The sequence below is a fragment of the Carcharodon carcharias genome, chromosome 5 (genome assembly GCF_017639515.1).
Source record: "Carcharodon carcharias isolate sCarCar2 chromosome 5, sCarCar2.pri, whole genome shotgun sequence".
NCBI lineage: Eukaryota > Metazoa > Chordata > Chondrichthyes > Lamniformes > Lamnidae > Carcharodon > Carcharodon carcharias.
In genome coordinates this window covers 97668231-97688740 of record NC_054471.1, presented here as the reverse complement: position 1 = coordinate 97688740, position 20510 = coordinate 97668231, and the positions used below count along the sequence as shown (strand labels likewise).

Here is a 20510-nt window from a genome sequence, read left to right as displayed (position 1 = left end):
CCAAAACTGCACACAGTATTCAAGATGTGGTCTCATCAATGGCTTTTACAACTGAAGCATAACATCCTTACTTTTATGTTCAATATCTCTCATAATAAAGGATAGCATTCCATCAGCCTTCTTGACTACATTCATACTAACATTTTGTGATCTGCACGGGAACACTTATATCCCTCTGCACCTCTGAGTTCTGCAGTCATTCTCCATTTAAGTAATACTCTGCTTTTTTAAACTATTCCTGCCAAAGTGAACAACTTCGCATTTTCTTACATTATACTCCATTTGCCAGATTTTTGCCCACACTCTCAACTCATCTATATCCATCTGCAAACTCCTTGTCTTCATAACATACTTTCCTACCTACCTTTGTGTCATCTGCAAATTTAGCTACCATGCCTTCAGTCCCCTCATCTAAGTCATTGATGTAAATTGTAAAAAACTGAGGCCCAACACAGACCCCCATGAGACCCCACTAGTCACATCCTGCCAGTCAGACAAGACCCATTTATGCATACTTGTGTTTTCTGCCAGCCAGCCATTCCTCTCTCCAGGCTAAAACGTTACACCTTACACCATGAGCTTTTACTTTCCGCAATAACCTTTCTGGCACCTTATTGAATGCCTTCTGGAAATCCAAGTACAGTACATTTACAGGCTCCCTTTTATCCACAGCGCATGTTACTCCTTCAAAGAACTCTAATAAATTGGTGAAACATGATCTCCCTTTCATAAAACCACACTAAATCCTTCCAATTACCTTGTCTTTTTCTAAGTGCCTACCATAACTTCTTTAATGATCAACTCTACCACCTTCCCCACAGCAGACATCAAGCTAATTGGCCTATAGTTTCCTATTTTCTGCCTTCCTCCCTTGAATAGAGGGATTACATTTACTACTTTCCAGTCTGATGGAACCTTTCCAGAATCTAGGGTATATTGAAAATTAAGACCAACACATCTAATACCTCATTTGTCACCTCTTTTAAGACCCTAGGATGAAGTCCATCTGGACCCGGAGACTTGTCAGCCCACAGCTTCATCAATTTGCTCAGTGTTACTTCGACTCGTAATTGTAATTTCACCAGCTTCCTCTCTCCCCTCCACCTCCTGATTTATAGCTATTACTGGAATGTATTTTTATATCCTTTATAGTGAAGACAGAAGCAAAATATTTGTTCATTTCAGGCGCTACTTCCTTATTATGCACTATTAACTCCCCATTCTCACTCTCAGTTGAATAATTTCTTATCACCTCTCCTGTAATATTTTAGAAAAGACCAAACCCAAAAAAAAACATGAAGCACGCTATACATGACAGACCTGCTTTTATATGGACAAAATGCTACTGATTTTTGGTTAGGATCACATTCTGCACAGTACGGGAATGCATCCAGAACCATAATTTATACAAATAAAATTCAAGTGTGAACAAAGTGAGACTGGCAGCTGTTGTTACAATTTGTATAAAACTCTAAATTTTCATTTTCCCCATCTGTATTCAGACTTACTAATTGGAATATTAAAAAAAACATGAACAATTATCTTGAGGTTGGAAGTATTTAAGAATAATAACCGACTTACCTTTGGTGGAGTTTTTTCACAGTTTGCAGATGTGAAATGTTTTGGTTGTAGGTTCTGAGACAAGCTCTTAATTTTACAGTTGAACTGGAGACCTGTATAACATCTTTTATGCCTGTTGTGTGCTTCTGAGATTATGTGGAGTACTATAAATTAGAAACATGGGATTGTGCAATGCTGACATGAATAAGACCTGTAAAGCTTATTCATGGACAATTACCACTTTTTGCAATTTAATGTCAGCTATCAATCAATTGTGTAGTTTGTGTTGTACTTTTAAAAATTCTATTATGAAACCCAGTAAGCTTTGCAGTAAGATGTCATTCATTGTGAATATCATTTATATTTTAGCATGGAGGAATATATGTCAAGCGAAGTGCCAAATTCAATGAAAAAGCAATGGCTAATAAACTTCAACAGCAGATAAAAGTGGGCACCCCAGTAAGTACTTCAGTGCTGTTTACATTTTGATGTCAATGATAGATAAATGTTGCTTAAAGTTAACTTTTGTTTATCTGTTTTTGTAAATGCTGTATTAGCTGCTGTAAGCTTGAATAACATTTAGCTATTTCAATATGGTTTTTGGATTTTGATCTGTTCTCTGAAGCAGTTTTACGTTGCAACTTTCAAATTATTTATTTTAAATTGTGTTTTTTGCACGGTTTTAATGTGTAACATTTCTTTACCCAGTTGTTAAGAATTTTCTTTTTTGGTGGTAAAAGCCCAACTATTTGTACATGCACCAATGTATGCAACTGATAACTTTGCAACAGGACCATTAGAATCTGAATACTGTCTTATGGGTGCAGGCTTGAAGATCTGCCCAAGAATCAGAAGCTCTTTAAGCCGTAATGTTCTTGAAGATCAAGTGGAATTATTATTTCATGACTGTTTATAAAGTGCTAAAGCAATCAAAATAAAGAAATTTGCCCAGTATTATTTGTGTTGGAGATCATTAGACTGCTTAATGATTATGAAACTTGGCTCGTTATTGGATTCCATTTGATGGTAGATGTGGGCTATTTTACTCTATCCTAACCATGGTGTCTTGCTAGTCAATCAGTGTAAAGTTGTTAAGATGGTTTTATTTCTCAGTGGGAGATTACAGCATTCATTGAACTTTTCTGACGAAAAATTACTGAGCTTATTTCCTTGATCGTCCTTTGACACAAAGGTGACCATGTTCATCACCTGCCATGATTGTTAGGGTTCTAGTGGGTACGTAGGTGACTGCTAACACTGATCTGTGCCTGGAAGGTTCTGCTGCAAATAGGACAGCATACCGCAGACAATTGAGTTATGGCTGTGTTGCTGGCTGGGATTTTCTCTCTGCTTCTGATGTGTGCTTTTTTTTTTGAAGGAAGCTGCACCCTTTTTTATTTGGTTGCACAAGGTGTAGTGATCATGGGTGAGGGGGCTTCTCTCAGGACTCAGGGTCAATATCAAAACTCCAATGCGAAGCCTTCACTTTGTCCTTATAGCGCTTCCTTTGATCATAATGAGTGCACCCCAGACTCGAGCTGTCCATAGAAGATTCACTTTGGTAGGCAAGTGTTAGGCATTCTAGCGACATAACCAGACCAACTCATGTACTCAGACCATTTGTGACTGTCTCTGGAGTGGATGGTTGGCATGTCAGCTTGGGTGAGCCACCTTTGTGTCTTGTATTTTGAGTTTTTCAGTCCATGCAGAGTTTTACTTGGAGCTGGTGTACTTGGTCACCGCCTTTGTCCCTTCTGACACGGTATTCTTCGCTGGTTCCCTGGACAGCAGCAGGCGCATGGCGGTCTGGATCTCCCAAGATGCTACGCTTGTTGTATTGGTCAGGTGGGAAGCCTCACTCATGATGCACTCCAAAGTATCGTTCACATACAAGTTCATGAGGCTCATGGTCTTGGTGGAGATGCCGGTGTCAGGATGAACCTGCTTCATCACTTTGTAGATGTAGATGGAGTAATTTTCTTGCCTGGATCTTTTCCTCTCCTTGCCACCCTTTGCAGGCAACTTTTTCTGCACTTTCTTTGGCGCCCTTCTTGGAAACCTGCTCTTTCTTCTTGTCAACCGTGATCACAGTCAGCTTCAGGCACAGAATGTCCTGACATCTGATTGTCAGAAGCTTCTGAAGGCAGCTCAAGTGGAAGTGGTTGAGCCCCTTGGCATGATCCTGGTAAAGAGTCCAAGCCTTGCATGGGTTGAGCAGGGTGGGCAGGACTATTACTCTACACATTCAGTTTGGTAGTTTGAACTATTTTACAATACAGTTTGAGTATCCTTTATCCAAAATCCTTTGGGCTGATTGTGTTTTGAATAAAGGATAATTTTGGTTTTGGATACTACATCTAGGCCTAGGCCTAATTGCATTATGATGGCTGAAGCCTAGGCTAGCTGTAGTCTGAAGTAAATAAAATGGCTAGAAAAATAAGATGTACCACTGAATAACAAATACAGGGTACCTGTGATAGGTCCTCATCCGTGGCGCCATCTGCTTGTAGGAGAGTAACCCTCTCAAGGTAAGCAGTGCAGACAAACAACTAAACTTTCCCTGCTAAAGGTTGGGTGAGGTCAGCAAGGTTTGTTGGCTCAGGCCAGAAACTTCCCATGCTAAAGGTTGGGAAGGTTGGGTGCGGTTGGCAAGAATTGTGTCGGCTCGGTCATAGACTTCCATGCCAAAGGTCAGTGAGGTTCCAAAAAAAGTGAGGTTTTTGGATGTGTTCGGTTTTCAGATTTACAGATAAAGTATACTCGACCTGTAGAGTGAAAGCACTGTTAAACAGAAATGAGAGTTTCTTGGTAGAAGTTAGGTTTTTACTAAATTTTCATAGGCCCAAATTAGCTGAAGCAGGGTATCTCCTAGTATATCTGATTGGTTAGATGTTCTCTTGCAGTCTTTGGCTCAATTTCTTTTTTTAAGTTGCTGAATGCGTGAGCTGATAATAGAACATCTGGGACTTGGAATGACAGGACCAACAGGTTATTCCTTTAACTATTAAGATTGAAGCATTGATATAGAAGCATAGGAAAGAGGGTGAATTGAAGCAAAACTTTAAATTTGGCATTTTTGAAATCTCCACTTCTAATTGTTCATTTTCTGAGCCACAAAGGCTCATTGGCAGTCATTAATAATTATCATATTAAAAGGGTAATTAGTCTGTTAATTGCCAGTCTTGACTTTCTGTATCAAGATTAATGGGCTCAAGTTTAATGGGCAATTAATATGCAAATTGGAAAGTTTTTAGACTTCAAAAACATTTCCAACCAAAAATTGGTGTTGAGTTCATCCAAGTCTTGCCAGCCACATGAAGAACTGAACAATATTGCTCACTTTTGTTCTGGATAGAGAATGTAACCTTTTGTTGATACTTCTGTTTTTGTCTTTTTCTGTCTCTGCAAATTGCAAAGGAAAGCTCAAAATCTTTGTATCTCCTGTCCTGTGACGTCATCCCTTTTAAAAGGAGTCATTTTTTATTTTCCTAACTGATCTGTTGATTATTGCCTTGTTTGTTTGTGGTATTGACTACCCTCTTATCTGGGAGACCATTCTTTACTACCAACAGACCTCTACTTGCCAACAAAGGTTTTTCTTTCCAAATGTCATCCATGTCCTGAAGAATTTTGGGAATGAATGACTTAACTATATTATTATTTCTTGCCACAATACAAGTCAATGCGCTGTCTATAAGTGAAAGGAAAGCAAAAAAGCTTAATCATATGAGAGTAAACCAAATCCTAATCTTATCTCATATATATATATGTATATATATATATATATATATATATATATGGCATTTTATAATGCCGCAAGTTGACAACACTCACAGGAAGGCTAAATGTGAGATGCCTTATTTGTGTAGAAAGATTCACAATTCTTAGGATATCTCTCCCTTGCAGCAAGATGCTGGCTGATTTGCACATTAATAGCAATGTGGCCACACATGGTTATTTTTTTCAGCAAATTTCAGCTCTATGTATTTGGCTTGGTGCTATGTGCTAGAAATTCCAAATTGAAACTGAAATTAAAAAGTACAATTTAAAAAAAAAGGATATATCAATTACCTTTAAATGAGAATTTATCCACATTTGGTTCTTTTATGGAGCTTTTAAATAGCAAACTTCATTTAAAGCTTTGGTTGTTTTGCTTATCTTTGGAGTTCTTTCGTCTGCTTTACTTGTCTGTAAAGTGGCTGAAGTTTCAGCATATCCTGAATAAAAATGTATTTATCCCTCCTTTTTCTTTCTTCCCTTCCTGTGAGGATGAGCGTGGAAGTTTTCGAATGTATATCTGTTTTTGCAAGTGCCTGTGTTTTTAAGCCAGAAGTGAGAATTTACGATCATACAGACTTAGCCTGGAAACAACCAATCCAGTTTTGAAGGAGCTTTGTGGTATTTTAGCTTTGTTGTCCACTTGTGAATTTGCTAATACAACCTCTTTAGCATTACTAAAGAAACAGACTTTCTACCTGTTAAGTGAATCAGTTTTAAACCTTGCAGTTCATGAGTTTTGATTGATATTTTAAGTGAAAAATACACAACAGTATTTTCAAAACTACACAATGACCTTTTCAAAACCCTACTTTTAGAACTTGGTTTTGGCCAGAGGATAGCAGTAGGATTCTACATTGTGCTTACCATTGTTATTTTCAAAGATTATTGCCCAAAAATAGCTGTAACTGATCATTAAGCATTACCTGTCATTAGTTAGATTTGCCCTTTACCATTTAATCTCTATACTATATATTGCTGCAAGTCATTGGAGCTAAGAGATGGAAACAGTGCAGCACCATCTACAATGCAGTCAGGGCAAGCAACTCTTTAACCAACTTTTGAATCTCCAGTACCAATTAAAACATGAAGGAATGAGACTCTGTACTTGTAATAGTTAATTTCCAGTACAGGGAGGTTGATTGGCAGCAATTCACACTTATCAGGTTGCTAAGAGATACTTATACTTGAAGTCTTGACTTAACTTTCTGTGGCAAGTTTACTTTATCTATCGTGCAATTACGGGAAGGTCATGCAGCTCAATGGGGAGCCATAAGCAAGACCCCATTACTCTGAAACAGCTTCTTAGTTTGTGTTTAACCATGTATCTGCCCTTACCTGAAAATGCTGTGGCATTTTCACATAAATAATTGAGAGTGCAGTTAGCCTCCTCATTATTTTGACAGCAATTGCCTTGCTTTTTAATAAAATGTGTATCTGAGAGAAGGAGTTCAAATAGAGTCCTAAATCATAAGGGTAAAGTTTGATAATTGCTCCCATGTATATGTTTTGTTTTCACTTTTTCCTCCAGAAGTATTATGACTGTTGTCAGTTAGAATGCTCCACGTAATTGAACCTCATTGAAAAATAAAAAATTAAGACATAATCACCTGGTTTCCTGGAAGTTAATCTATGGGGTTCACCTGGAACTAAATATTGTATACTTTGTTTAAATGCAGTGCACTAATGCAGTGAAGGCATTACTCTATTGACCTTTAATTGCTACATTATTGCTGAAAGAGCTATGTGTACCAGAATTCTGATTGTCATTATATAACAAGCCATTCCTTTTATTGAAATAAGTTTAGCAAAAGTGTTATTTATAAAATGGATAGAACTGAAAGTCTCTTGATAGCCTATTTGCAGCGTCATAGCTTATGCCAGATGACTTTTTCCCATGGCTGTCTCGGAAGATGGGATTGCTGTACTTCAATTGGTATTCTGTGTTCTCCAAAGCTTACTTTCCACAAGTTATGTTTAAAATATTCTTCTGAGGTTTCCCAGCTGCATTAGAGTTATTTTCTCTAACATTTTTGTTCTTGTTTCACTCAAGGAACTTGCACATACTCACAGGCTATGTTTTGATAAGAGTACATGCCATTTTACAGTGATATGTTCCTTACAGGTCCAGTCAGGATTGTAGCTGTACAATCAGAACATATGGCAGCAGTCAGGGAGGTTGTTTATTTGGAGAGGGTGTGGTGGTTTTTTTTATTGCATATTGGGTTGCAGCCAATATGTGGGTTGTCACTGGCAGTCCCATATCGGTGAGTTTTCAGCCTGGCTAGGTTGGAGGCAGGCCTGGGAAAAGATGTTCCTGCACCTCTTCATGTTTTCTCAGCTCCAGGTCACCTTAGAATTAAAAATAAAACACCTGACTATGCTGTGTATTCCGGCATTTATCAAGTGAAAATACAGAATTTTGCGTAATTTGAGTTAGAACTCAATCTTATGTTCCGGTCCTCTCCTCTGAGTGAACAACTTAGTTCATGCTCCCAGGAATTGCGTATATTTCTCATCTTATCTAATATACGCATTTCTCATCTTGTCTAATGAACATTATTTAGCAGAGGGATACGATGTGCTGGATGGACACCTATGCTTTGTTAATATTGGGCCCTAGCATTGCATTTTATGGAGCAAGTTGAGATTTTGGAGCAAGTATTTGATCTGAAGGTAACAAAATATAGACATGTTAGGTGATCTGAAATTAGTTCCCTAATTACTGGAATGACATATTGGCAGCTAAAGCATCTTGTCCTTTTTGGATGCCATTTGCGTTTTAAGTTTTGAATTGCAATCCTCAGTGGTAAGTCATTGACAACTTCAATGCGCCCCAGTCCTCTTCTCATCCTTCCCTCCCCTGCTGCATCCTCCCCCACCCTTCAAGATACAAGGGCTGTTATTTTGAGTTGCTGATTATCTAATTTGCCGAGCTTTAGCAGAATGGGAAAAGTAATTGAGTTTGTGCTTCTTGCTGCCTCCCCCCACCCTGCTGTTACCTCAGCCAAAATATAAACGCTGTGTGTCCTCTTAATGTTCAGTTGTCTGCATATTAAGCACTTAAATATGAAGCATTTCTTGGAAAATTATCTGCTACGTAAATCCAAGTCTTTCTTTTAGCTAGTACCACTGAAGTAGACTACATAAATTCTGTGGTTATGGACAGATGGGCCTGCAGTTTTCAAACTGCAATCTGTGGGGAGGTCCACTACAAACTTTGATGTACTCCTGCAGACTTGCTACAAATTTTTATATGTTCCTGCAATCCCTTATCCCAACTTCTCTAAACAAGAGCAACTCCCCAAGAGAAAATAGCACCATTATGTAGAAAGTATTTATTTTTATCAGCATGCAGTAACATAGTGGTAAATTAAGAAATGCAAGATTGATCAAAATCTGACCCTTTATTATCTTTTTTGCACAGATTAAAATTTAGCGACCCAAGTTTGAAAGCCCATGTTTTAGACTGGTGAGGCTAACCAGCTTTGTTTCACTTGTTTGGAGGTACTTGATTGCAAGCCACTTCGCCTCATGGGCTTTCTTAGCTTTTTAAACCCCATAACTGAATTGCTAACTGTTTAACCAGCAGTTGCTTGCAGCATGTTTTTAAGATATTTGTTGAAATTAGCTACTTGTAAAATAAACAAATTTTAACAATTTTTCTTTTTCCTCTAAGGCATATCTTGTGATTTTCCCAGAAGGAACCCGTTACAACCCAGATAATCCACAAGTGATTGCCGCAAGCCAGGCATATGCACGTACAGAAGGTGAGATTGCATTGATTTTTAAAAAAAATTAGACAGCATAGTATGCTGCCTTTTTATCTTTTGGACATGGGTTCAAATATATCCTAGAGGAATCAATAACATACTCCATTGGTTGTAAGATCTACAGGAGAAATTAGCTTTGATGGACTCTGCTCTGTTATAAGCACTAAATTGGCAGTTTCACTTGTCGGAGCCACAGGAGTAGAAATAAAAACAAAAAAACTGCGGATGCTGGAAATCCAAAACAAAAACAAAAACAGAATTACCTGGAAAAACTCAGCAGGTCTGGCAGCATCGGCGGCGAAGAAAAGAGTTGACGTTTCGAGTCCTCATGACCCTTCGACAGAGCTTGAGTTCAAATCCAAGAAAGAGTTGAAATATAAGCTGGTTTAAGGTGTGTGTGTGGGGGGCGGAGAGAGAGAGAAAAGTGGAGTGGGGGTGTGGTTGTAGGGACAAGCAAGCAGTGATAGAAGCAGATCATCAAAAGATGTCAACAACAATAGAACAAAAGAACACATAGGTGTTAAATTTAAAGTTGGTGATATTATCTAAACGAATGTGCTAATTAAGAATGGATGGTAGGGCACTCAAGGTATAGCTCTAGTGGGGGTGGGGAGAGCTTAAAAGATTTAAAAAATTTTTTTTTTTTAAATAATGGAAATAGATGGGAAAAGGAAAATCTATATAATTTATTGGAAAAAAAAAAGGAAGGGGGAAACAGAAAGGGGGTGGGGATGGGGGAGGGAGCTCACGACCTAGAGTAGTTGAATTCAATATTTAGTCCGGAAGGCTGTAAAGTGCCTAGTCGGAAGATGAGGTGTTGTTCCTCCAGTTTGCGTTGGGCTTCACTGGAACAATGCAGCAAGCCAAGGACCGACATGTGGGCAAGAGAGCAGGGTGGAGTGTTAAAATGGCAAGCGACAGGGAAGTTTGGGTCATTCTTGCGGACAGACCGCAGGTGTTCTGCAAAGCGGTCGCCCAGTTTACGTTTGGTCTCTCCAGTGTAGAGGAGACCACATTGGGAGCAACGAATGCAGTAGACTAAGTTGGGGGAAATGCAAGTGAAATGCTGCTTCACTTGAAAGGAGTGTTTGGGTCCTTGGGCGGTGAGGAGAGAGGAAGTGAAGGGGCAGGTGTTGCATCTTTTGCGTGGGCATGGGGTGGTGCCATAGGAGGGGGTTGAGGAGTAGGGGGTGATGGAGGAGTGGACCAGGGTGTCCCGGAGGGAGCGATCCTTATGGAATGCCGATGGGGGTGAAGGGAAGATGTGTTTGGTGGTGCCATCATGCTGGAGTTGGCGGAAATGGCGGAGGATGATCCTTTGAATGCGGAGGCTGGTGGGGTGATAAGTGAGGACAAGGGGGACCCTATCATGTTTCTGGGAGGGAGGAGAAGGTGTGAGGGCGGATGCGCGGGAGATGGGCCGGACACGGTTGAGGGCCCTGTCAACGACCGTGGGTGGAAAACCTCGGTTAAGGAAGAAGGAGGACATGTCAGAGGAACTGTTTTTGAATGTAGCATCATTGGAACAGATGTGACGGAGGCGAAGGAACTGAGAGAATGGGATGGAGTTCTTACAGGAAGCGGGGTGTGAGGAGCTGTAGTCGAGATAGCTGTGGGAGTCGGTGGGTTTGTAATGGATATTGGTGGACAGTCTATCACCAGAGATTGAGACAGAGAGGTCAAGGAAGGGAAGTGTCAGAGATGGACCACGTGAAAATGATGGAGGGGTGGAGATTGGAAGCAAAATTAATAAATTTTTCCAAGTCCCGACGAGAGCATGAAGCGGCACCGAAATAATCATCGATGTACCGGAGAAAGAGTTGTGGAAGGGGGCCGGAGTAGGACTGGAACAAGGAATGTTCCACATACCCCATAAAGAGACAGGCATAGCTGGGACCCATGCGGGTACCCATAGCCACACCTTTTATTTGGAGGAAGTGAGAGGAGTTGAAGGAGAAATTGTTCAGTGTGAGAACAAGTTCAGCCAGACGGAGGAGAGTAGTGGTGGATGGGGATTGTTCGGGCCTCTGTTCGAGGAAGAAGCTAAGGGCCCTCAGACCATCCTGGTGGGGGATGGAGGTGTAGAAGGATTGGATGTCCATGGTGAAGAGGAAGCGGTTGGGGCCAGGGAACTGGAAATTGTTGATGTGACTTAAGGTGTCAGAGGAATCACGGATGTAGGTGGGAAGGGACTGGATAAGGGGAGAGAGAAGGGAGTCAAGATAACGAGAAATGAGTTCTGTGGGGCAGGAGCAAGCTGAGACGATCGGTCTACCGGGGCAGTTCTGTTTGTGGCTTTTGGGTAGGAGATAGAAGCGGGCCGTCCGAGATTGGGCGACTATCAGGTTGGAAGCTGTGGGAGGGAGATCCCCAGAGGAGATGAGGTCAGTGACAGTCCTGGAAACAATGGCGTGATGTTCAGTGGTGGGGTCATGGTCCAGGGAGAGGTAGGAGGAAGTGTCTGCGAGTTGACGCTCAGCCTCTGCGAGGTAGAGGTCAGTGCGCCAGACAACAACAGCACCACCCTTGTCAGCGGGTTTGATGACAATGTCAGGGTTGGATCTGAGAGAATGGAGTGCAGTAAGTTCAGAGAGAGACAGGTTAGAATGGGTGAGAGGAGCAGAGAAATTGAGACGACTAATGTTGCGCCGACAGTTCTCAATGAAAAGATCAAGAGAATCTTGATTCCACAGGAGTAGAAGACTGAAATGCCACATTGATGTGTGTGTGTGTATAAGGAGGGGAGAGGAACCATTTGTGCTGCACCTGACTTCTGTTCTAATGGCATCCCTGTGTTTGCTGACCTACATTGGCTTCCAGTCAAGCAGCACCTAGATTTTAAAATTCTCATCCTTGTTTTCAAATTCTTCCAAATCCATATCTCCCAGTCTCTGTAATTCAGATTATATGAAGATTAAAGTCCCCACGATTATGGTGTTACCCTTGTACATACACTTATTTTTAGATTTCTGATTTAAACTCTCTGACTACTACTGAGGGGGGCCTACTAACTACTCCAGTGTTTCTTACACCTTGTTGTTTCTTAGTTCCACCCAAATTAATCCTATACCTTGATTTTCTGTTACAAGATCTTTTCTGTCTTTGGTATCTCTCCCATCCTTTATTTGGCTATTTTCCCTTTTCTATTTTTCGTTTCTTGTCTAAAAATCAACTAACCTGGAATATTTGGTCATTCTGCAGCTGTGTCTCCATAATGGCTAGTAGATCAAGCTGCACCCCCACCTTTTTTCTATCTATGCTGTTACTTCACCTGCTTTGTTGCAAGTGCTTTGTACAGAGATTGCCTTGAACTTCAACTTTTTCCCGTTTTCCCCTGACCTCCTTTTAGTCACCAAAGCCTTATTTTAAACTCTGACCTTCCTGTCACAACCTACTCGTGCCCCCAAATTGCTGCTTTGCTTTTCAGCCTTAACATTTCTCTTACTATGTTTGAACTAACCCATTCCTGTATCGTCTCACCCCCACTCCTCCCCCACTCATTAGTTTAAAGCCTTTCTGCTGCCCTAGTTATTCACTTTGCCAGGACACTGATTCTAACCTGTCTTAAGTGGAACTTGTCACAAAGCAATAGCTCTCTCTTCCCCCATTCCGGGTGCCATTAGCAAATTAATCAAAATCCTTGTCTCCCACACTGCTTTCAGCTACATAATTAAGCTACTAATCTATTTGGCCCTATGTTAATTTGCACATGGCTCACATAACAATCCAGAGATTGTCTGTCAAGTTCTGCTTTTTAATTTCAACCCTAACTTCTCAAACTCACTTATAGGTACAACTAGCAATGAGGTTGTCATGTCATTGGTTTCTTTGTGGACCTTGACAACTAGATCCTTCCTCTCCCATTCTAAATCCTTCTCTGGCCATGGGATGATGTCCTTAACCCTAGCACTGGGTGGACAGTGCAACTTTGGAGCTCCTGGTCATGCCTGCAAAGGGCAAATCTAGCCCTCTGACTATACAGTCCCCTACTACTAAAAATTCCTTTTCATTACCACACTTAAAAGGCCTCCTCTACAATGAAGACTTTATCAGTTTGTGCATCCACCCAACAGACTTTCCCTTCAACCATACAGGCAGCAAGAACTTCACGGCCACATCCTTCTGCCCCTGACCATGTACCAAACCTGTGCCACTACCTAACTGAAGGGGTCTACCTGCCTCCTGAATCAAAATGTTCAGGTAACTTATCGTCATGAACTCTAATATGCTGCAGTTGCAGCACACCACTTCTTACATTGATTAAATACATAAACATTGCTTTATTTATTTATTTAATCACTCAGTTTTTTTTTAGTTTTTAACTTATGAATTTATCATGTTTAAGTTATATGTTAGTCAGGTATTTACCTGTAGCTCATCTCTGCCCCCCTCTGTGCTGTGACATCACTTGGTGATTTTTCTCCAGTGCAGTTCACGAATTACCCTTTTCAATGCTGCACTCTTGACCTCGCTGACTCTGCACATGGCCTTATATTTAATAGTTAAGATTTTTTTTAAAGTCTGCTTGTGTTTTGGGGTAAACAACTTAATTTTAACAGCCTTTCCAAATGTCTGCGCTTGGTAGAAACTTGCTGTTTTCTCAACTTTTCAATATGGGTAGGTGGCCAGTTTCTGGGCAGGGTTTACTTCCAACATGAAGCATTTGACGCTAGTGTTAATGATTGCAGAAACTTGATTTATGGTCAACTTGGTTTAAATTTAAAATTGGTCTACTTTAAGCTGGTTTGGCTAATTTCGGTTGAATAATGGAAAGCCTAGGCCAAGTGTATTTTTTGCAATTATGCCCTCCTCTATATCCATTGGTAGGTAAATCTTAATATAATAATCTGTGTTTATCCTGTCTCGTAATTTCAATACCTCACTCTTGAGTGATAGAGCTCTAGTTACTCCAGACACCACCTCAATGGTATGCTGGTAAATTTGCATTGTCTTTTTATAAGTCTGTTTATATCTCTTTTACATTAAGAACAATGGTAAGTTGTAGCCATTTTATGCAATCATCTTTTTTCCTTATTCACACTATCTTGATGTCAACTCCAAATTCCGATTTCCTTTCTTGATTTATTTTTGCATCTCTGCACCTATTTTTAAGTACCGGTGCATTTGCATACCTAGATCCCTTGATTCCTCCATCACATTGAGAAATTTGTCTTTTCAGATTTTTTTGTTTCTTTATTTTTGTTCCCAAACTATTTACTTTGTTTTTTTTTCTCCATGAACTCTTCTTATCTACCCATTCTTCTAACCTGTTCATGCCCCCAATTGTTTTCTGCCCTCTACCTGGCAGTTTTCTAATCTTTCTAGTTTGGTATCGTGAGAGAACTTTAATATCCACCCTTGCACTGTCAACATTCATATCATTTATTTTTAGAATAAATAAAAAATAATTGGCCTGAGAAACATTTATTTACTGCTACATTCACTGTCTGCCTTTCAGTGATGTCCCTTAACTATGTTTCCTAGTTATGCTGTTCCTCAACTTATCCAACATTTTATCAGCTGCTTTCCAGTAGTCCAAATGAAATTAAATGTGCATTTTCATCCTCCTGTGTTTTCCATTAGTTCCTCAAAAAGGTAAACATGACCTGTTCCATGTTGACTTCCCGATCTGGCCTTTAAAAGTTAATTAATTTTCCTGCCATTGATGTACCCTCTAATGTTTTTCAAATAACTCACTCAATACTTTTTTTTCAACTAAATGGTTTCTGCTTCGATAGCTAGTTATGGTACAGCATTGTAATGACCTCCTACTTCAGAATTTTTTTTACGTTTTTTTTTAGTGACTTACGCCTTGTTACCAAGTTGCAACTGGTGGAAATTACCTTTCACTATTGATCTCCTCAGCAGCTTTTAAAATTTTTGGGAAGCCCCTACACCACCACTGTATTCCAATGAAATAGCTCAAATTTTCACACTGTACTTCCAAGCCGTAACCTCTCTTCCCTGATATTGTTCCAATAAATCTTCACTCTATCTATTTCACACCTCTAATCTCCTTCCTAAGTACTTAAACTGCAGCCTATATTATTGTCCACGTTCTCCACTCAGTAATACAATTCCGCCTATCCTTCACCACATGTCCTGTTGTGTGTTCGGATAGTATAATCTTTTTCGCTGCTGTAGCCCAGGCCAAAACTAATCGTTTTTTAAAGAGCTGATTGAGTTGGTCACATGCTATAAAGTATTATTTTCACATGATGAGCTTATTCCCCCAAGGACTAACCAGAGAAGGACTAGACTTATTCAGTGTAGGCATCATTATTCAGATTTAAATACTGAAATACCTTTTCTGATCCCTAATATAGTTTTATATCTAAACAACATTGTGTATATTTGTAATAGTGCAAAGTTAATGGAGCCTGAAGGCAGCACATATTGTTTTGTTCTATGTTAGTATTGATGAGTGGTACTCATTTGTTGATTCTGGTGATTTGTGTTTTTGTTCGTTGACTTAAGGATAAAAAGTAAATCCTGATCAAAAAACTTGTGTGACAATGAACACAGGACTATCTAGTTCCTGTTTATTATGTGAAATTAAACTGTGATTGTTCTATTGTCTTAACATCATTCAGTTTCATAACATCCTCTTCAGTTTTATCTTGGTGCAGTGCTTCCCATGTTGAGTGAATGGAGGCAACATTTTTGTTTTGTCCACTGGAATTTAAATATTTTATTTGTCAGATGATACTGTGACATTCATAAACTAGAATGCAAACCAACTTTTGTCATGGATGTAATATCTTTAAGTCTAATTTATATTTTATGAAAAAGGCTCAGGTCAGTAATGGGCAGTCCAAAATTTTGCATCATTTAAAGTGAGAGTCAAATGGACTAGTTATTACTCGATGCCAAGCCTCAAATATATCTTGTTGTTCGAGATAAACTAATTTTTGTGTTATACTATCACACATTGAGTAAATCCCACCATTAGTTTTCTTGCTGTCAGTTAACAGAGGTATTTGAATAAGCAAGTCATTCCTGATTAGCTTGAAATTCATTCTGACAGAATGGCAGCAATACCCCTCTGGTATCTGAGTTTGGCAAATGAACACTTTAGATACTTCCATTAAAATAAAGTACCAATCAAGAGTCAAAAAAATCTGAAAAGGCAAATTTCTCAATGTGATGGAGGAACCAAGGGATCTAGGTATGCAAATGCACAGGTACTTAAAAATAGGTGGAGGGATGCAAAAAAAAATCAAGAAAGAAAATTGTAATTTGGAGTTGACATCAAGATAGTCTGAATACGGAAAAAAGATGATTGTATAAAATGGCTACAACTTACCATTGTTCTTAATGTAAAAGAAATATGAACATACTTAAGACAATGCAAATTTACCATATTTTCCATTGAAATCGAAGGATGAGGTTTTAAAATTTAAGATATTGGAGGACAGGAAGCTAATGCAGCTTAGGCGTAATGGGTTAGCGGGATATGGTGAACAATAGATTATGGACAGCAGAGTTTTGGATGAGCTGATGTCTGTGGAGGTTTTGAGGCCAGCAGGGAAGCAATAGAACAGCTGAGTCTGGAGTTGATTAGTATGGGTGGAGGTTTCAGCAGCAGGTGGGTTGAGACATGTTATATACAGAGGTGTCAGTTGGCGATTTTTGTGACTTGTTAGGACCTCGGCTCAGGATCACATGAAATGCTGAGGTTGTGAGCATTTGATTTAATCTCTGATGTGTGGTGTGGTTGCGGAGAGGAATCAGTGGCAAGGGTATGGAGTGCATGGCTGGGACCGAAAATGACCTGTCAATTCAGGTTTGACATCAACTGGCTAATCTGTTTGGGCACATCCCTTGGTTTTTCCTTTAGCACAGAAGAGACTTTTATAATCAGCCTGCGATCCTCCGTTTTAAGTAAATGATGCCTTGATACAGATAACCACATGCCTGCATCTCTAAATGTCAGTGTTCAGAAAACCTTGTTTCTGGGTGGAATTTAATTTGTGTGATGGGGGTCCTATCCATCAATTAGAGAACCAATGGGAATTGCTTCTCTCTGGGTGGCCTGATGCTATTGAAGTACAATCAGGCACTTAGCTGCACTGCATTGGGCCTCCCAATCAATCAAGACCCAAGTAGCGCACAAATCCCACTTCTGAGAACTACCAGCCAGTCAAAGGCCAGCAACACTGGGAATGGTGGCTGCTGCTGGTAATGCACTGAGGCCTTCTCCAGGGATTGTGCCTGGATCCCTGAAGAGAGGTAAGTGGGGGTGAAATGGGGGATTTCACTGATAATGAGGGAAGCTGGTGGGAGCAGGCTGGGGTTGGATGTAAGAGCAGGGGGGTAGCTTTCAGTTGCCCCTGCCACCCCCATCCATTTCCTGATGCTCCTTCAATACAGCGCTGAATGCCTATGAATGAGGAACTTCCCCCTATCAGTCAGCAGGCAAACCTGACACAGTTTGCTACTGAGGTGCTGCAGCATCACTGACAACTAAATATGCAGTTATAAATGTGGACATAAAAATTTATAATGGAAAAGGTTGACCATGATTTTTAATATGGAGGTATAACCAATCTTCCTGGTATTATATACATATGAAGAGTCTACAGTAAATCTAATTTTTGAATGAAGCGGTGTTAATCGATAGGAGAAAGCCTGGACACCCATACATAACTTGGTCCCCATTTTAAAATCTCTCATGCTGTATTTTTTTCTTTAAATTCCTAATCTCTCAATTCTAAAGGAAGCCATGGCCTGGAATTTCCTGTAGGTGCATAATCATTTTCAGCCCAATCATGCACCAGTTTTGCCAATGTCAATTTTACACTGAAATTTCTTGTGGAATCAATTAGATTACCCTGAAGTATTTTTTTTAAAGTAAGTGAAACATGAAGAAATGCCCCCTGCTTTTGTGATAAATTCAATAGCTCCAACATTGATTTCAAAGTAATTTTAGATAGTTATGACAAAGTTTTGGAAATAATTTTTAAAAACAATACTACTATTGAACATCTATGCTATAACACAGCTTCCTTGGAAATGTTAGATTGTAAATGAAGTATGGAATCTCAGTGACTGTGGAGGCTTAAAAAAACACTAGTCTATTACAATTTCAGAGGCTAAAGAATACACCTTTGAGCAAATAAATTTCATGTCCTGTTTTAGACAGTTGTGTTTCTCAGATGTCTTGCATATGAAAATTACTTTCATTTCTTCAGTGCCAGATATTGGGTGAAATTTAAATTCAGGCCCCATCACATGTATCTGTTTTGAGTTTATAATTTGAATTGGAGAAAGAAAAAGCTAATATTGATATTTGATTATTCAAAAACAAATTGCAGTTGGCAGTTTTAGTCTATGATCAACCTATATTTTTCATGCTGATTAGAATTCTAGCTTAATTTGGATCCTCCATTAAAGCATTTGTATTTTTCACTTGAGTGCAATTTGGTACTCTATACAATCCAATAAACTCGTGCGGAATTCGTCACTTTGCGGTTTTCAAATCATTTAGAATTCAGTTAAGTTTTCCAGAAATAGTTTCCTTAAGCTATTGTTTTTTAGCTCCTCTTGGTTCATTGACAAAATAGTGAAAACAGACATATATTAAACCACTTTAAAACTAAGAAAATACAATGGTGTCAGCTTTCTGTTCTTTGACAACTGTCTCACTGCTAACTTAAAGTTGTTTCTATGTTTTATACTGCTGTTAATATATTTTGGTTTGGTAAATCTTTTAATAAATTTGTTATTGTATTAGTGAATTCCAAAACTGGGATTGAATTGCCAATCTCGGGCACCAGTTTAAAGGAAGCCTGTGTCAGGTATTCTGGGTGTAAACTTCTAACCTTTCTTAACATGCAGAGGGCAGGGCAGTGCAAATGAATAGGTAAAGGTCTCCAGATTCACCACAAAAGTTTGAATGTCTTACACCCTATGTTCATTTAATGTCCAAATTCCTTTGACCTGGATGTGCACTGTACTCCAAATGTGCATTATTTTCAATGCAACTTGATGAGATATTCCAGGCCCATCTGTGTAAATTTGTCATGCTTTAATAAAACTTCTTGCTTCATTTGTGGGTAAGATTGTAATTATAGCCTGACCAGTTTTAAATAGGCAATTTCCTTTATAAATATGCTTAACTTTTTCCCATTATAAATAAACTTGACGGGGCATGTGCAGACTTAAGACAAAATATTTAATATTGATTGATGGATATGACGGGACAACAATTTTAAGCAGATTTCAGGGATTATAATTACTCCTATTGTGCAAGTATTAAGAAAATAATCAGTTTGAAGTTAGCATAAGATCTTGGCAGAAGAAACCTAGCTTTATAGTGCATCCTAAAATTGACCATTGCCCCAGTGAAGGTGTAAGATAAATTATTTATTATCATGTCTGTAACCATTATTATAACATTTTTATGGCATAAGTGTTGTCATTTAGAGATTTAAAATATTTAAATCTGCAATGTCCTTTTTGTTATAAATTTCACATCCTGCCATATGACCTACATACAGCTCTTGTTGGGACCATGCGTTTGATATGAAATATTGTTAGCTCTGGAAGCATAGGACAGTGAAACAAAGGCTAGCACAACAATGAACAGAAACCTGAAATGTTTTTGGATGGCACTGTTTTAAGTTGTTCCATAACTTTATTTGAAAAATGACATAAAAGTCTCCAGATATGGTTGACAAAATATAAAGGTGTTTTTGATCTCTAACAATATAGTACAGGTGCAGTAACTCATGAGATTACAATGCATTTCATACTGTAATTCATTACACTAATAAGACTCCTGAAGCAACTGCTCCACTCCAAACTCGATTGCAGCAGGAGACTCCCAGAAAGACAGTGGTAATGCTTTAGCAATGCCCTCAAAGCATCGCCAAAGAGTTCAAATATCCCTTACAACTCATGGGACACCCTGGCTTGTGACCAACCAAAATGGAGAAGGTTCATTCAGCAAGGCACATTGAGATACCTCGTCAGAGGTGAAGTCGAGGCTTGGGAGAGAGCACACAAACCTCCAAACAACCCATCTACTCAGCACTTTAAGCATCACCCGCCCCACTTGTGGTAGAGCCTGCAGATCACGCAATGAGCTTATCAGCTATCTCAGAACCACTGAGGCAGAGTGGAAAGAAGTCATCCATGATCCCAAGGGTCTACCTAAGGAGAGGTTTGGGATATAAGTGCTTATTGAAAATGTTAAAATGTGTGGGTGCTCTGAAAATGAAATTGAATGTTGCATAATTTTTTGAAATGAGTGTGATTAAGAACTGAAACCCTTTGTTTTGCCAACCATATTTGGAAACTTTCATATGTCAAATAAAATTTTTGCACAATAACTTCAAACAGCACCACCCAAAAAGGTTATGGGTTTGTGTTTAGTGATCTTTGTGTTGGCCTTTT

General features: G+C 39.3%; 1 protein-coding gene across 2 annotated transcripts in view; it reads left to right on the top strand.

Moving 5' to 3' along the window:
- Positions 1-20510, top strand: part of agpat5 (1-acylglycerol-3-phosphate O-acyltransferase 5 (lysophosphatidic acid acyltransferase, epsilon)) — a 143807-nt gene that overhangs the window by 63320 nt on the left and 59977 nt on the right. For both annotated transcript variants that reach the window (XM_041187790.1, XM_041187791.1), the window contains exons 4-5: positions 1930-2019; positions 9017-9107. In XM_041187790.1, the coding sequence (XP_041043724.1) occupies positions 1930-2019; positions 9017-9107 (181 nt within the window). The remainder of the gene's footprint in view (positions 1-1929; positions 2020-9016; positions 9108-20510) is intronic.